Source organism: Leptosomus discolor, chromosome 4, assembly GCF_034619465.1.
Source record: "Leptosomus discolor isolate bLepDis1 chromosome 4, bLepDis1.hap2, whole genome shotgun sequence".
NCBI classification, from domain to species: domain Eukaryota; kingdom Metazoa; phylum Chordata; class Aves; order Leptosomiformes; family Leptosomidae; genus Leptosomus; species Leptosomus discolor.
Window position 1 is genome coordinate 47,372,241 of NC_141394.1, and position 15,246 is coordinate 47,387,486.

A 15,246-nucleotide genomic window follows, 5' to 3' on the forward strand; every position below is an offset into this window, starting at 1 on the left:
CGGGGCGGCAGGCGCACATGTCCCCGGCCCGCCCGCCCGGCAGGCACCGCCCCCGCCGCCACCTCCCCCTCCCGGACAGCCAGCGGCGCGGCGGGGCCTCCCCGGCTGCCGCCACGGCGCTCGGCTCCCGCCGCCCACCGCCGGGCAGCGCTGCCGCCTCAGCGGCCGCCAGGAAGCGGCCGCGCCGCCGCGCATCTGCCTGCCGCCGGGCATGAGCTCCGGCTCCCCCGGCGGCCGCAGCGGTGCCAGTGGCGGCGGGCGGCGGAGGAGGCGGCGGAGGAGGAGAGGGGGGGGCCCGGCAGCGGCGACCTTCGCAGGGGGCTGCCGTGGCGGGAGATGCTCTTGCTGCCAGCGGCGCCAGGAGCAGCATGTTCCCCGGTGCCGACAGCGCTAGCAGCACGGCCGGGCAGCCCGAGGCGGCGGGGGCCGCCGCCCCCGGCCCGCTGGGCTCGCACGGCCCCGGCGGCGAGGCCGGCCGCCGCAGCGCCCCGGCGGCCGCCGCTGTGGCCGGCGGCGGCGGCGAGGAGGAGGCGGCGGAAGACGAGGAAGACGAGGATCCCGGCTCGTCCCGCTTCGTGCTGGCGGCGGGGCTGGGGCTGCTGGCCATGTCCGTCGTCCACCTGGGGCAGGAGCGGGCCGAGGCGGGGGGCGGCGGGCCGCCGTGCCTGGCCCTGCTGCTGCTCCGCCTCGCCCTCTATGCGGGCTGCGCCGCCGTCGCCGCCGCGCTGGGCACCCTGATCGTCCTGATGTGTCGCGGCCGCCGCCGCCTGCCCCCGCCGGACTTCGCCGCCGCAGCTCCGGTCCTGCGGGTCGCGGGGGTAAGTGGCGGGAGCGGAGCGGGGCGGGCGGTGGCCGCGGCTAGCTTTCCCCGTCCCGCCGGCGGCAGAGCAGGGAGGAGGGGGACGGAGGTGGCGCGGCCCTCGCTCCGCCGCGGAGCGCCGGGCCACCCAAACCCGCAGCCCCCTTATCCTCCCGCGGCCGCAGGAGCCTGCCCGCTCTGTGCCGCTCGGCGGGGCGTTAAATGGGAAAAGTTGTGCTGGAGGGTAGCGGGCGGGCAGGGAAAATCAAGTCTTTGCTCCGGGAGAGACCTCGGATTGCGGGAATGCTCGTACGGCAATTTGTTGTTGGCTGGGTCTCGTCCTTTTCTGCTCCTTCAGTTGAAATGCCATTAGTAAAAGCAAGAGACGTGCTTAAAGAGCCAGCGTAGCGTTGGTGAAATGCGTGCTCTGAAGTTGGGCAGGTTTAGATGGTGTTATCGTAATGCCTTGAGGAAGTGCCAGTGTGTTCTCAAACCGCTGCAGACCTCTATGCAAAAGATAAATTTATTTTCTGTGTATCTGCTAAAGTGTACTAGTCCATGAGCTGTTTGTAGCTGACTGCTTAGTATTTTTTGATTTTTTTTTTTTTTTTTTTTTTCTGAACGGGGCTAGTAGCACAAGGTATTTGGAGACTAACCGCAGGTGCTGATCGAAATAACTTTCCTCCCGCCCACGCCCCTGCCCCCCAACAAGTCATCCAGTGCTGCGGAGCTGGTCCTAGACAGGCCTGAAAAGCTGCTGCTGCCATTTGGGATCTGCCTGAACTCCCGCTCTGCCCATGGCTGACAGGGACGTGGTGGTTGGCATCGCAGCTGCTGACTCTGGCTGCGTGCCTTTGGCCCCTCACCGGGGAGTGGGGTGTGTTAGGATGTGAAGCGCTGCAGCAGTAGACAGTACCATCTAAGTGCTGTTCCACTTCGATGGTGTCATGCAGGATACCCGAGAGCATTCTACAAAGAAAAAGGGGCATAAATTGTGCCACCTTGATGCACAGCCTAGCTGTTCTGGTGACCCAGTTCATTACGTTTAGTACATGTCTTCTTGTTAGCAGCAAGTAGCTAATGCTGTCACTTGGTGTTTGGGGCTGCAATCTGTGCAGCTGGATTTGCAGAAAGTGGAGGGTGCTGGAAGGGCAGAGAACCTGTTAGAAGTCACTCGCTGATACAGTTGGCTATCTTTCTGTCTTGCCAATCAGATCAGCTAACGACCTGCAGTAGTGGTTTACTCCTTCATTCTTTGACCTAGGGAGGGAAAGAACATGCGTTCATGAGCAATACATTTTTCCAGGCCTGCGTTTAATGGGAACTGTCAGGACATTATTGTCATCAGAAAGGATCGTTTGGCTGGGGGTTGGTGACTTCAATGAATAGTACAACTTGCAGAGGTGCATTCAGGATCTGTTTGTGGCAGTGGGGGTGTGTGTTACTCGTTTTGTCTTTGGGGTAGACTTTAGAAAATCTTTGCTTTAAAGGGTCGACGTCATACTCAGCTTTTTGAAGAGAGTGAAGAATAAATAGTGTGTATGAGCAGTGAAAGTGGGAAATGGGGAAGTGAGAAGATGTAATGCACAAAGTCAGCGAGGGATAAGCAGGAGGTACCTGTGCTGTATGTCGTGTTTTACACAGGTGCAGCTAGGGACTGTTCAGCTGTTTTTTATCATAGGAATGCTGGGGAACAAATGTGCGTTAAGTACATAAGCACCTGAGTAGTAAAGGACCATATGCTTTTGTATTTCACCATTCAACTACCTTGCACCAAATGGAAAAAAAAAAAAAAAGGAAGAAAAAAAAACCCTGAAAAATGCATCAGTCATAAATTCCTGTTGCCTTCAGATTTGCAAGATTAAGTATTTCAGTGATAATGACATAGCTCTGGTGACATCTATATGCTGGTATACTGATCTGAACATCTGGATGTGTGTTAATTTACTTTTAGGAGAACATAGTACAAAAAAATCTTTATATAAACTTAGTAACTGAAATCTCCCTGCTGCTGCAAAGAGGAGCAACTTTCAGATTTGTGAAACAGCCAAACAATAAAAAATTATTTAATTTAGGAAGCTGAGAATTGAAGAAAAAATTAAATATATTGCTCTCTTTCTCTCCCCATTTGTGAAAAACATAATACGCAAGCCTGCTGAACAGGAGTGAAACTAGAACGGTCCAGGATCAGATAGAGTCACTTCAGTTACTGTACCATATGTACTTTGTTTTTTGTGATGTGTTACTGCCTGTTTCTCTTCAAGATGTTCTCCTTTTGTGTCCATCCATTAGATTTGTATATGTAAGTAGGGCACACCTGCTCTTGCTCTGTGTGGTCTAGTATGTGGTGTTTAGATATATTGTAGCTCTGTGGTATGTGTTCGTTGTTGTTGTTTCAGAAGGGAATTGAAATCTGCTACTTAAAAGTCACTGCTAAAGCAGCAGTACCTGCTGCAACCCTTTTTCCGGGATCGGTTCTTTACCCTCTCCCTGATTCAGTTAAAATTTTTCCTTTCTCCCTCTTTGTGCTGTTCTCAAAATTTAAAGGTGTATGAAAGGGACTGTTAGAAAAGGAGGGAGGTATTTTACCCTTTCTACTTAGAAGCTGTCATTCCAGGCATCTTATTTGGGTTTCTCATGCGTTCAATTTACAGTTTTGTTGATTTCTTCCTAATACAAAATGGCTACAGGGCCACAAAGGTCCTTGACGTACTTTGTCTGAGCACAGTTTTGTATATGTTTAGTGGATTGCCTGACTGGTGCTTCAGCAACATGTGAGTGAAGAAAGTAATTCTTCATTCACTAAAATGTTTCTTGCAAAGTTTCATCTGTACATTTACCCTTGAAAATTTAGTAGGTTAATCTTTTTATTATACATCCTTTTGTATTTACACCTCTTTATTATCATTCAGTTGTTAACGCTCCCATTTTTTCATAGAGCCTTATGATCCTGTTGTCTTTTCTTTTCTGGGAGCCAGCAGTAGGATGTCTATAAAGCCAGGATTTCCTCAGCCTTGTTATGTCTTTTCCTCAAGAACGGGGAAGAATCCTCTGTTGGCCTAATATTATTTTTTTTTAAATTTTGTTTATTTATGTAGGAAAGGGTCTTACAGCTGACATCTTGCTCTGTATGTGCCGTATGTATGCAAACTCAAGGCAGATAGGTTAATTTTTTTGTTCTTTGAGTCATTTTCACATTGGGGTTAACAAATGAGGAAACACTACGTTTTCAGTAATAAATATTTACTCTAGTGGGAGTCAGGCTCAGCATTTAGAAGTGAGTGGGAGCACTCTTGATCAACTTCAAAGGGACTTGGATTGAGTTCTTTACGCTGTGCTGAAAAAAGGGAGTTTTTTGTAAGTTCTCAATTCTGCAAGCACTTAGAATGTGAGTTTAGTGCTGTTGATTTTCATGGACCTGTTCATGCAAGTGAATAAGTTGGGTGAGGAAGTGCTGTATTGCAGGTTTGGACTTCAGAAGAGCAACGTGCATGCCTTTTTTCATTTTGCTTGAACTTGCTACTGGAGAAGCCATCTTTTCAAGCTGTGAAGCTCTGCTTTGTCCTGCATGTTGTTTGTGTAAGCCCTTTGGGACTTGAAAAGTGAAGACTTTCTGCTAAAGCCAAGTATCTCAGCAAGAGCATTTGAAATCTGCTGAGAACTGCAAAGCAAGGTGTGCAATTTATATCCCTATGATGAGGTGTGCTTTCAGTGTAGTCTTCCTGTATGTGAGAGCTCTGATCACAAGGTGTATCTGGGCGGTTTTCTGGCTTCCACATAAAGCTTTGTGTTTCTTCCAGTGTTCTTATATTTTCATTGGAAAGAGAAGGGAAGAGAGGTATACAGGCAACTCATAATATTGGTTTACTTACCAATTTAAGTATTTGCAGGCATTAATAATATTGGTAGATGGTTTCTGTTGATACTGAAATAATGGGAATTGACTAACACCTTGAAATTGTACATTATGTTATTGCCAATATTTTTCAGCACTTCTCAGGAGCTGTTTTAGGACGAGGTTATTTGTGGTGGAGGAGGACAGCAAAATGCAAGACAGCAAAAAGGCATCATGACCCAATTGTACCTTCATAAAAATGTCTGTCTCAAAGGGGATTTTCACTTTTCAAGCATTGGTGGACTTGCTCATACCAAAGATAGCCCCGGCTAGAACATGCGTCACCTTTTTAAATTCAAGCTTGCTTCCATACAATGCTGTTAACTTGGTGGTTGTAAGGGAGATGGCTTTAACTCATATGAAGAACCATGTTAAGCAAGTTAGTGGGAAGGGGAAGGAAAATGTTTTTTCCCATGTTTCCAATGTGAGTTGTTTCTTTGCAAAAAAAACCCTGGAAGGACAGAGTTTTCAGCATAGTGTTTTGACTCTGATTCAAAGCAAAAACTCTGAATAATAGAGTTGGCTTATCAACTTCATTTAAATAATGCAAAACCCAAGGATTAGTTTATTAGATTTAAGTGCTACACTTTGAATTCAGATTAAATGAATGATTCTCTGTACAAAGAATGATCTACCTAGACCATCTTGTAGTACTAATAAACGTGGGTTTTTTTCAGTGAAAAGGGTACACTGTTTTTATTTGCCTATGATTAACAGTTGCCAATGATTTTGAGTATTTCTTTAAAACTCAGCTCCTGACATGTTTGGTCATTCTTGCTTGCTTCTGTTTAGTAGCTCTGCATTTTCATAAATAGTTTACTCTTACTTTCTGGCCCTGAGGGAGACATGTGACTGTGTTTTGTGTGCCTAAAGGTTTGTTCCATCATTGAACATGGACTTTTTCTGAAACTGGTATTAATGGAAGGGCATGGTGTCGTGGTTTAATGCCAGCCAGCAACTAAGTGTCACACAGCTGCTCATTTGCTCCCCCTTCGATGGGATGGGGGAGAGAACTGGAAGGGTAAAAGCGATGAAACTCATGAGTTGAGATAAAGACAATTTAATATGCAAAGCAAAAGCTGTGCATGCAAGCAAAGCAAAACAAGGAATTCATTCACCACTTCCCATCAGCAGGCAGGTGTTCAGCCATCTCCAGGAAAGCAGGGCTCCATCACGCCTAATGGTTACTTGGGAAGACGAATGCCATCGCTCCGAACGTTCCCCCTTTCCTCCTTCTTCCCCCAGCTTTATATTCTGAGCATGATGTCATATGGTCTCGAATATCCCTTTGGTCAGTTGGGGTCAGCTGTCCCAGCTGTGTCCCCTCCCAACATCTTGTGCACCCCCAGCCTACTTGTTGGTGGGGTGGCGTGAGGAGCAGAAAAGGCCTTGGCTCTGCATAAGCTCTGCTGAGCAATAACAAAACCATCTCTGTGTTACCAACACTGTGTCCAGCACAAATCCACAACATAGCCCCGTACTAACCACTATGAAGAAAATTTACTCTAGCTCAGCCAAAACCAGCACACAGGCATTAATCTTTTCTCATTGGGTCAGGTAATCATTGAAATCTCTGGATCCTGCAAGGTAGTACTGTGTTTTATTTAAGCCATAGGAGTGTGAGTAGTGAGATTATCGGAAATGGTCTGAGTGATTCAAATGGGATGGCAGCTTGATCTAGGTTGAGTATCTGTCGTGGTATGCAAGCTGAGTGCTCTGCTCGTTTTGAGGAACATAAGGGAAGCAGAGAGAAAGGACACACAGTTTTATTTTTCTTCACTTTGTGACTTTTGCCTTCAGATGAAGCGTGTAAAGGTAAGCTCGCAGGAGCCTCAGCAGCTCTAGGAAGTGGAAGGTTTGCCACCTGTAGGCATCAATTTCGAGCATGATGCAAGGAAGTTCTTGAGATAATGAGCAATTTGGAGCAGAGAGGAGCAACTTTCAGTCTTGATCTTAGCACCTTAGTAAGTCTTCAAAAGTATTGATGTCATTTTTTATCAGCCTAAAGTCAAGCATGTTCTATGGTCTGTCTAATGCTCTGGTCCATTAGGGAATATAGAGAGCTCTGATATTGCAGGATTTTTGCTGTTACTTCTGCCAGTCATTACAATCTCTGCTTGCTGCTCTTCTGTCATGCTTGTGCTTGCAGCCACATATTCTGGTCTACTGCCATTCTTGTAGTTTACCAGTTGTCCCTGGATTGAAAGGAGAGGATATGTTTTAAGTTTGGTTTGTTTGTAACAGAACTGAGAGCCTGATACTTTTGTTCTTAGTGCTCTCTCTTACATAGGCGGGTTAACAATCAGCTTTTGATGATGCAGGTGAGTTTACTACTAGGCAAGTCCTGAAATTAAAGTAATGAAAAGGTCTTGTAGCATTGCCTACCAATTTCAAGAATTTTTAAACTTTTAAGAGAATGTTGCATGAATTGCAAATGTTCAGTTATAGTTCAGTGGGGGCCTGCTACACTTTGGGGCCTGTAGTTTGGACATTTCTGCTATGGCTGATTTTTAGGGATCTGTGGAATATGTTATCCTTAGGGATTTCTAAGCTTCTTCAGAATTGAAGGTTTGTCAGGACTGCGTGCATTGCTTACCTGCAGGCATAACTTTGAAGTGATAAGTTTATTCTCACAGGAGACTGATCTCAGGAAATGAAATGTTTTTCAGGCTCTGTGTCTCACTTATTTGTCCCATAACTCCTTAGCGGTGAGCAGACTTAGTTTTCCACACAGCCTTTTATCCGTCATGTATATTTAGAGATTTCTTATCTTGTCATGCAACCCTTTCTGTTTCCTTCCATGGTATCCTGTGTTGTCTTCAGCTCTGCATTGTATTGTGCTTGACATTTAATTTTCTCGTTGTTGTGTTAGATTGACGTTTCATAATTTGCTGTGAATCAGTCTGCTTTTACCTTTGTAGGGACTGCTTCTCACTTGAAAAGTGTTTTACGGGTGATGATATAATTAGAGAGCTAGTTCATTTCTCCCGATTACTGAGCCACACTGAGTCAAGAAGACAGACTGGTGCTGGGCTCATTGGGATCCTGCTGTCCAGGTCTCTGGCAGGGGAATCCTAAAGGTGGAACCAAAACCTATGTATATAATATAATAAGGTCAAGAGTGAAAGCATGTTGCATTCAAGATAGGCTTTAGGATTGAAAATAACTGTAGACATGTATCGGAAACAGTCTAAAAATAAAATCTGATGAAGTTCCTCCTTATTGCCAGGTGTTGGTTACTTGTTCTGTGCAAAGGAGAGCAGCAAAATTTACCCAAGGAGGAGGCAGTTACGTAGAATACCATATCCTTTCCCAAGCTGCCACCTTGTTAAGTGATTTAAAACAAACAAACAAAAATTTAAAATTGTGTAGTCATAGAGGGAACAAGTTTATGTTGTGTCTATGGGAGGTTTATATGACCAGTCATTCTGTACCATTTTTTTCCCTATTAAGCACGCACAGTGAAAGAGAACAAGTTAATGTTAATAAAATTAATGATGACAATTCATTCTACATGTTTTGTGATTCTCTGTTAAAAAGACAGAATACCCTACCTTTGTATGGTGAAAAGTTGTGTGGGGGGAGGGTATGGCAATCGGCAATGCAGGAGTTTCTCTCTGATTGTCAAGCTGAGACTCTGCAGTGAGGCATGAGTCTGTGCAGGTTTTTCTGGCTTGCCAGCAATTCAGTTTTCACAGCACATGGCTCTTTTGGCCTTGAAGTATAGGCCATAGGTTCTTCTTGTCTGTTTTTAGCAAAGGAGGAGAATCTGGAGATGTTCAGTAGGCTGGGGCTGTGCATGTACCCTGAGAATTCATGTAAGCCTTTATTTTGATGGTAATAGTAAAGATCCCAGCAGAGTATAATGCTGTATTTCTTGCTGAGCAGAAATTTGAATGCTGACTTATGAATTATGTCTTGGCTGTGCTGATGGGAATGAAAGTATTACTTGAGGAAAGTTTAATTTTGATATTCTTATCTGTCTAGTGTTATATGAAATCTCAAGTGAAGGAAGTTCTGCCTTGATGATAAAGTTTTTATACTGCTACAGTTTTATCTGTTCAGAATACGGTACATTCAAGATAGAAGATCCCCGTATAATAAACACAGTTTACGTGTTCCAGAAGCTACTATGTTAGTGGAAATACGATACGCTGATACTATAAAATAGTTATTGAGATAATGATGCTTAACATAATAGGATTAGCATGCTTTAAGTGTGTTGATTTTTAAATTGGTAGTTATGGTACCCCTTAATATATGTAGATTAAAGCTTAATGTGATGCATACATACTTGCTTTGAAATCTTAAATAGAAGTATAGGTATTAATTAAAAATATTAACTCTTGTGACTAGAAAATTTATTTTTACATCATAAGTTAAAGTAATATTTACTATTATAAGAAAACATCTATTCGGATGAGTTAAAGCTGAATTTATGAAGAGTTCAATGAAGTATTACTTGAAGCTGTGACTATCATCAAAGTTCAGTCTGACGTTAATGCATGTTTTACAAAAAAAAGAAATTTATAGGGCAGCCATGGGTGGAGCACGTATCTGTAACTGGGTAGTTCTTGTATGCTGAATTAGATGCAGTCTTTGCCTTCTAGATCAGTGATTAAATGGAGCATCTCATGCACAGTGCCCATTTATATTGTGGGATCTGTCCTGAGCTCTGTTCTAGTTTTGTTGTAACTGAGTTAATGTAATAGAAATAATTGTTAGTTTTTCTCTGCTTCTGGCTTTAATTCCATGACAGAATAAGTCTGTGCGTGACATGTCTGTAGCATGTGCCTGCCTTTCTGCTGTTATGTTTTAAGAATTGCATTTGACTGGATGTTGCAGATGGATTTCTTGAGATTGGAAGGTACTCCTGTGTTAGAGGTCTGGAGCATCTCTTCTATGAGGAAAGGCTGTGAAACTTGGGGCTCTTTAGCTTGGAGAAGCCTGAGAGGGGACCTTATCAACACTTACAAATATCTAAAGGGTGGATGTCAAGAGGACGGGGCCAGGCTCTTTTCAGTGGTGCCCAGTGACCAGACAGGGGGCAACGGGCACAAACTGGAGCACAGGAAGTTCCACCTCAACATGAGGAAAAACTTCTTTACATTAAGGGTGACAGAGCACTGGAACAGGCTGCCCAGAGAGGTTGTGGAGTCTCCTTCTCTGGAGACATTCAAAACCCGTCTGGATGCAGTCCTGTGCAACCTGCTGTAGGTGAACCTGCTTTGGCAGAGGGATTGGACTAGACGATCTCCAGAGGTCCCTTCCAACACCTACCATTCTGTGATTCTGTTCTCTGTGCTTTGCCAGTTATTCAGTGTAGTTGTTTAAACTTCTTCTTAATTCTTTATTGTTTAACATCTACTGTTTTCTTCAAAACTAATTTTAAATTACTTAAACTGGTTAAATCAATAAATGACATTAATGGAATTTTTGCATCTGTAGGAGACTGAGTCTAAGGCAAAATTTCAGGCTCAATGCCAGACTTGTATTTTTTTTTCCTGGTCTTTCAGACTGTTGTTTTCTATGTCTTAAATAATTCTTAAAAGCATCAAACAATGAGTATTATTCAGAATTCTCCAGGAAATACACACATCCTTCTTTTCAGCCTGTAAACAAAGTCAAAACTGGGGAAAACTTGAACTGTTCCAGGAAATAGGCCTCCCTGTTTGTTAGCAACCTCATACTTTGCATGTGCTTTCCAAATGTGCTCCACCCCTACCCCTTCAAGTCATTTTGTCAAGCCTTATTTAAATTTCAGTCTGGTTTGTGCTGTTCTTCAACGATAAACTCTACAGAGTGGAGCCCATGTGGTGTTTGGGGTTTTTTTTTTGGCTTTGGGTGGGTTTTTTTTGGGGCTGTGATAATGTGAGTCAGGGCTATTGGGAACATAACCACATTTCAGTTGGTGTGAAAGAGCATCTAAGGTGGACCTTTCATTGTGTTAAATCCATTTACGAACATCTTTGGCTCAGTCAGGGTTATGCCAACTGTTTCATGAAATGTAGTACCATTTTCCTTCAGATGAGCGACATGAAGAAAAATGTGAAAACATTCAAGCCTAGGCTTTCTAACTGAACCTGTTCTATGCATATGCCCTCCACCTGACTTGAGGCAGGGATGGGAAGAAAATCTTCCAGTGAAATCTGGGTTTTTTGTTCTCTCAGCTGGGAGAGCTGAATTTTGACTGTGAATTTTCTGAAATCTCTGTTATCACAGGTGCTGGTAAACCTGTGTTACCGGGTTGTTGCTGCTGGTTTTAAGGTGTTTGTTGCCATATGTCATCTAACTTGGGGGTGCCTGCTTATTTAATTAATTCATCATTATTGTTGTCACAGACACAGAATTTTTTAAAAGCAAATGTGAGCTAAGAAGACTTAATACTTGATTGTGCTAAATGCAAGTTTGTAAGTCTGAAAGGAAAAAGGATTTTGAGCAGCTGTTTTAGAGAAGGCAACTTAAGGTCTGGTCCATTATCAGTCACTAAATTAAATTCAAAGTTCTCTGACAGATCATCAAGAATCACAGAGTAGTTCACGCTGGAAGGAATGTGTGGAGGGCATCTAGTCCACCTTCCTGCTCAGAACGGGTCCAACTAGGTAGGGTTGCTCAGGGCTTTCTCCTGTCAAGGTCTGAGTATCTCCAAGGATGGAGACACCACAGCCTTTCAGGCCCCCCATTCTGGTATTTGACCAGCCTCATAATTAAAATAGTTTTGCCTTCTAAGTGATGGGAATTTCCTGTATTGCAACCTTGCCTCTTGTCCTTTGCAACTGCAAGAAGAGCCTGGCGCTCTCTTCTCTGAACTCTCCCATTTGGTAGTTGGAGACAGCAATAAGGTCTCCCCCGAACTGTTTTTTCTTAAGTGTGAACTAACCCAGCTGACATCAATGCAATTAAACGTTCCTGTTTGTTCAAATGTTAGATTCTCGTCTGTTCTTGAAAATTTGTTTTTTTAAACAAAGGTGAAACTGTGTTTTTAAAGGAGGTTTGTTTCTTGCTCTGTCTTCTCAGACTGTTTGTGGCGGTGTTATGCAATATCTGTATGAGTATGGAAAATTTCTCAGAAAATCCAATATACCATGCATCTTCCTTTGTCCTTCAGAAACTACATTCATGCGGCAGCAAAATCTCCATTGCTAGTGGTGATATCCACTTCTTAGCTTTTAAATTCTTTTTGATCACTTGTCTTACTTGAGCTTCTCCATGCTAAATGTCGATGTTACTCTTTTTTTAAAATGAAAAGCTATTGCCTTTTAGAGGTCAAATGTACCAACCTTAGCGGATGTTCTCAATGGAAGATATTCTTGCAAGTGGAAATGTGAGTTTGTATCTTGGTATTTAAGAGGCAGCATTTCACTGAGGCAACAATAGTCTGCCTTGTTCTTAACATGAGTGGTCAGGATTGAAATGTAAAAAGGGTAGTTTCTACTTTGTGGAATTGTGAGGACTGGATCGTAGTGTGGTGATGTGGAGCGAGCTACTTGCAACCATGGATCCTCTCTGAAGGCCTTTTTTTTTTTTTTTTTTCAATTGTTCCCTGTGCTGTGAAGAGGTCCTGAACTGAGGCAGGTAGGGAGGGGGAGGCAAAAGTACGAGTTCAGCATTTATACTTTTCATATCTTGGGTTGTGTTTTGAAACACAACTATTTGGCTAATTTGGCTAGCACTTCCTGAGAGAGCTTACTGATGCTTTAGGCTTTAAAAAACTACTTCCTGCTAACTATGTAAAATTAGAACTGTTGATGCCTGAGTGAGGGGCTTGAGATTACCAAACTCTATGCAGGTATGACTCAGTTTAGCAGAAGGATTAGTCTTGTAGGATACCCAAGCTAGCATGAGTGTTAAGGGAGATGGAGTATGTTGAGCATAGAGCTTCAGTCAGGATTGTGGCCTCGTGTTTAGCTCTTTCTTCACAGAAAGACCTGAGTGAGCTTGCTTAATGGAGCTTTCTGAATCCCTTCCCCCTCTCCAGATGTATTTGGGATGTTTAATGTCTCTGTGAGTCTGTCTCTTCTCTTTTTAAATTGGAGTGGTTATGAATCATCTGACTTCCTGCTGCAAATAAAGCAGAAAAATCCTGAAGTAATTGTGTGGCTAGCATTAACACAGCTTTTTGTGGAGGAAGCATGACAACATTAGCAATCAGATGTGATGTATTGGAGCCTTACAAATATTTTTGTTAGGTGTTCTTCCAAACAGCAAAAAGTGATTTCTGCAGTCATTCAGGTAGGTATGGCTTAAGCTTTTACCAGCATTGTGTTCAGGTAAAAGGGGGCCATGAAAATCTATGGTGGTTCACTAATCAGATAATACTCTGTTCTTGCGCATCCTTAACTATAGTTTGGTAGTAAGAGGGGCTGCAAATGGAGGAAGACATGCTGGAAGTCTTGCTGCTCTTGCCGTTGGCAGTGTTGTCAAGGAGGGAAGAAAATTTCTGGAAGACCACAGCGATGGTCTCAGAGTAGTGACTGGAAGAAGTCTAGGGAGCTGTGCTCCCCCAAGAGCTGGAACAAATTTGCTGTGGGTAGAAGGAGAGCACTCGGGGCCTGGAAAGTATCCATAGAAATGCTGTGTGTTAGGTGCAAGAGAGGCCAAACAGCTTCGTTTTACTGTTAGGGTTGTGCTTAGACTCCTTCATGTGTCCCATTAGATTTGCTTTATGCTAGACTCTACATGCATGTATCTGCAGTAGAAGGAAAACAGGTTACACCAAATACACTCTAAGGCTGCAAATTGGCTGAAATAATGGCATACTAACTTTACAAAAAGTGTTTCTACTTAAACCCCCTTTAAAGTTTACACTGCTTTCTTATTCTTTATTTGGTGAATGTTGGAAGGATTGGGACATTTCTGAAGCACTGTCTCGTCACCGAGGAGAGTCTGAGCTCCCATCAAGGCGAGTGAAGTAAGCTGAGTGGCAGTGGGGACGATTTCTATTTCTGATTTGAATTACACTCCTTTCTATATAAGGACAGCATGAATCACTGCTTTTTCTCTACACCCTGAAAAATGTTTCTCTGTCCACCCACCTGTTTGGACACTATAAAAGCTGATACTTAAAAATAGACAAATGTTTGTACAATACAGCAGCTTAAAATGTAGTGGCCAGAAGTGTCTTTGAAGGAAGAAGCCCAAAAAACCATGAACCAAAATTACTGTAGGAGATCTAACAGCTTAGCTTTTATTTTAAAAGTGGTTTATGAGGCTAAGTGACTTTGTGACAGTAGGCTGTAAAGATGTTATATTTGCTATTGACCTATCTGTTGGAGATCTTAAAAGCTGTGAAAATGCTGAATAGAAGAGTTCCAGTTGTTTTATTAAATGCGTGTCCTATTCTCAATGCATTGAATTGCAAATGAATACAGCTCCTTTCTACCAAAAAAAACCACCTTAAGATAATTTGTCAAGTTGTATGGCATACGATATGCAACAGTGAGTATTAGTGTGTGGTTAATGAATGATGTGTAATAACCTCCTAGACAATTGACACTCATCTGTTTTAATCATATTGGGTGACAATATTTGTATAAAACCTAAATTAAATAGTACTGTCATCTTGAATTCCAGTCTTATTTCTTCTGTCATTTTTGGTTTATTCCTTCTTCTTATCATGAGTGTTCTCTTTGAATTTCAGAGTAATTGGTCTGGAAACTCCCATGATTCTGTCCAGTCAAGGAGAGTGGTCATTTCTCACAATATGGATAAAGCACTGAAAGAAGGTGAGTCTTAACTTGGACGAAGGAACATTACTTTGAATATCTCTCGTCCTCTTAGCAAACCATAACTGCACAATATTCCAGGATTTTGGATTATGACCCTCATTTATTCCTTGATACAGACTAAAAGTGCAAGGTCTAGGTCTTCCCAAGAGATCCACTGTAGCAAGTAGTGTGGTAGTGGTTTTGCATTTAACTGATACCTTATCATTTTAGTAGCTGCTTTTTATAGAAATGTATTAAAATAGGGTCCTTAATACTTTGGCATGAAACAAATTCAACATTCAACATTTCCAAGTTTCTTGATTGTGTTTTCCTGAACTGATAAATCCTGTAGACTCTTGTGAACGGTCTTCCTATTTAGTGCAATTCTTGCCATGAAAACTGAATCTAAAATCAGCATTTGTATTTCGAGCTGATACAGTCTATGAAATCTGTGGATCGCCAGTACAGTCACTAGGCTTTAGATTGTAAAATGTGAACTATGATCATATAGATTTAAAATACCTTGTTTATAATTCTTTAAAATAAAGAATAAGTACTACTTCACACATTTTTTCAGCTGACTCCTGGTGATCCAGAATATTGTAGAACTTGGGATAGTGTCAGAGCTCGAAGCAAAATTTTTTTTATTTGTTACTTAAAAGATTATGCTAGATTGGAACTTAAAAGACTATTTTGGGGGAAGAAAACCTGGCTTGCATATTAAAAGAAGAAAATACATAGAGTTGTGTACAGTTTATAAAATGTGATGCCATTTCAGTCTTTTGTAAATATGTTATCTAATTTTGACTATTTTTTCCTTTAAGGTTTCTTTGCAGCACTTTTTT

At 42.7% G+C, this 15,246-nt stretch overlaps 1 protein-coding gene across 1 annotated transcript in view; it reads left to right on the forward strand.

Annotated features, from left to right (window-relative positions):
- The first annotated feature begins 368 nt into the window (after positions 1 to 368).
- Positions 369 to 15,246, forward strand: part of SNX25 (sorting nexin 25) — an 88,520-nt gene continuing 73,642 nt past the window's right edge. The window contains exons 1-2 of the mRNA XM_086464155.1: positions 369 to 818; positions 14,335 to 14,419. Coding sequence (XP_086320281.1) covers positions 369 to 818; positions 14,335 to 14,419 — 535 coding nt within the window. The remainder of the gene's footprint in view (positions 819 to 14,334; positions 14,420 to 15,246) is intronic.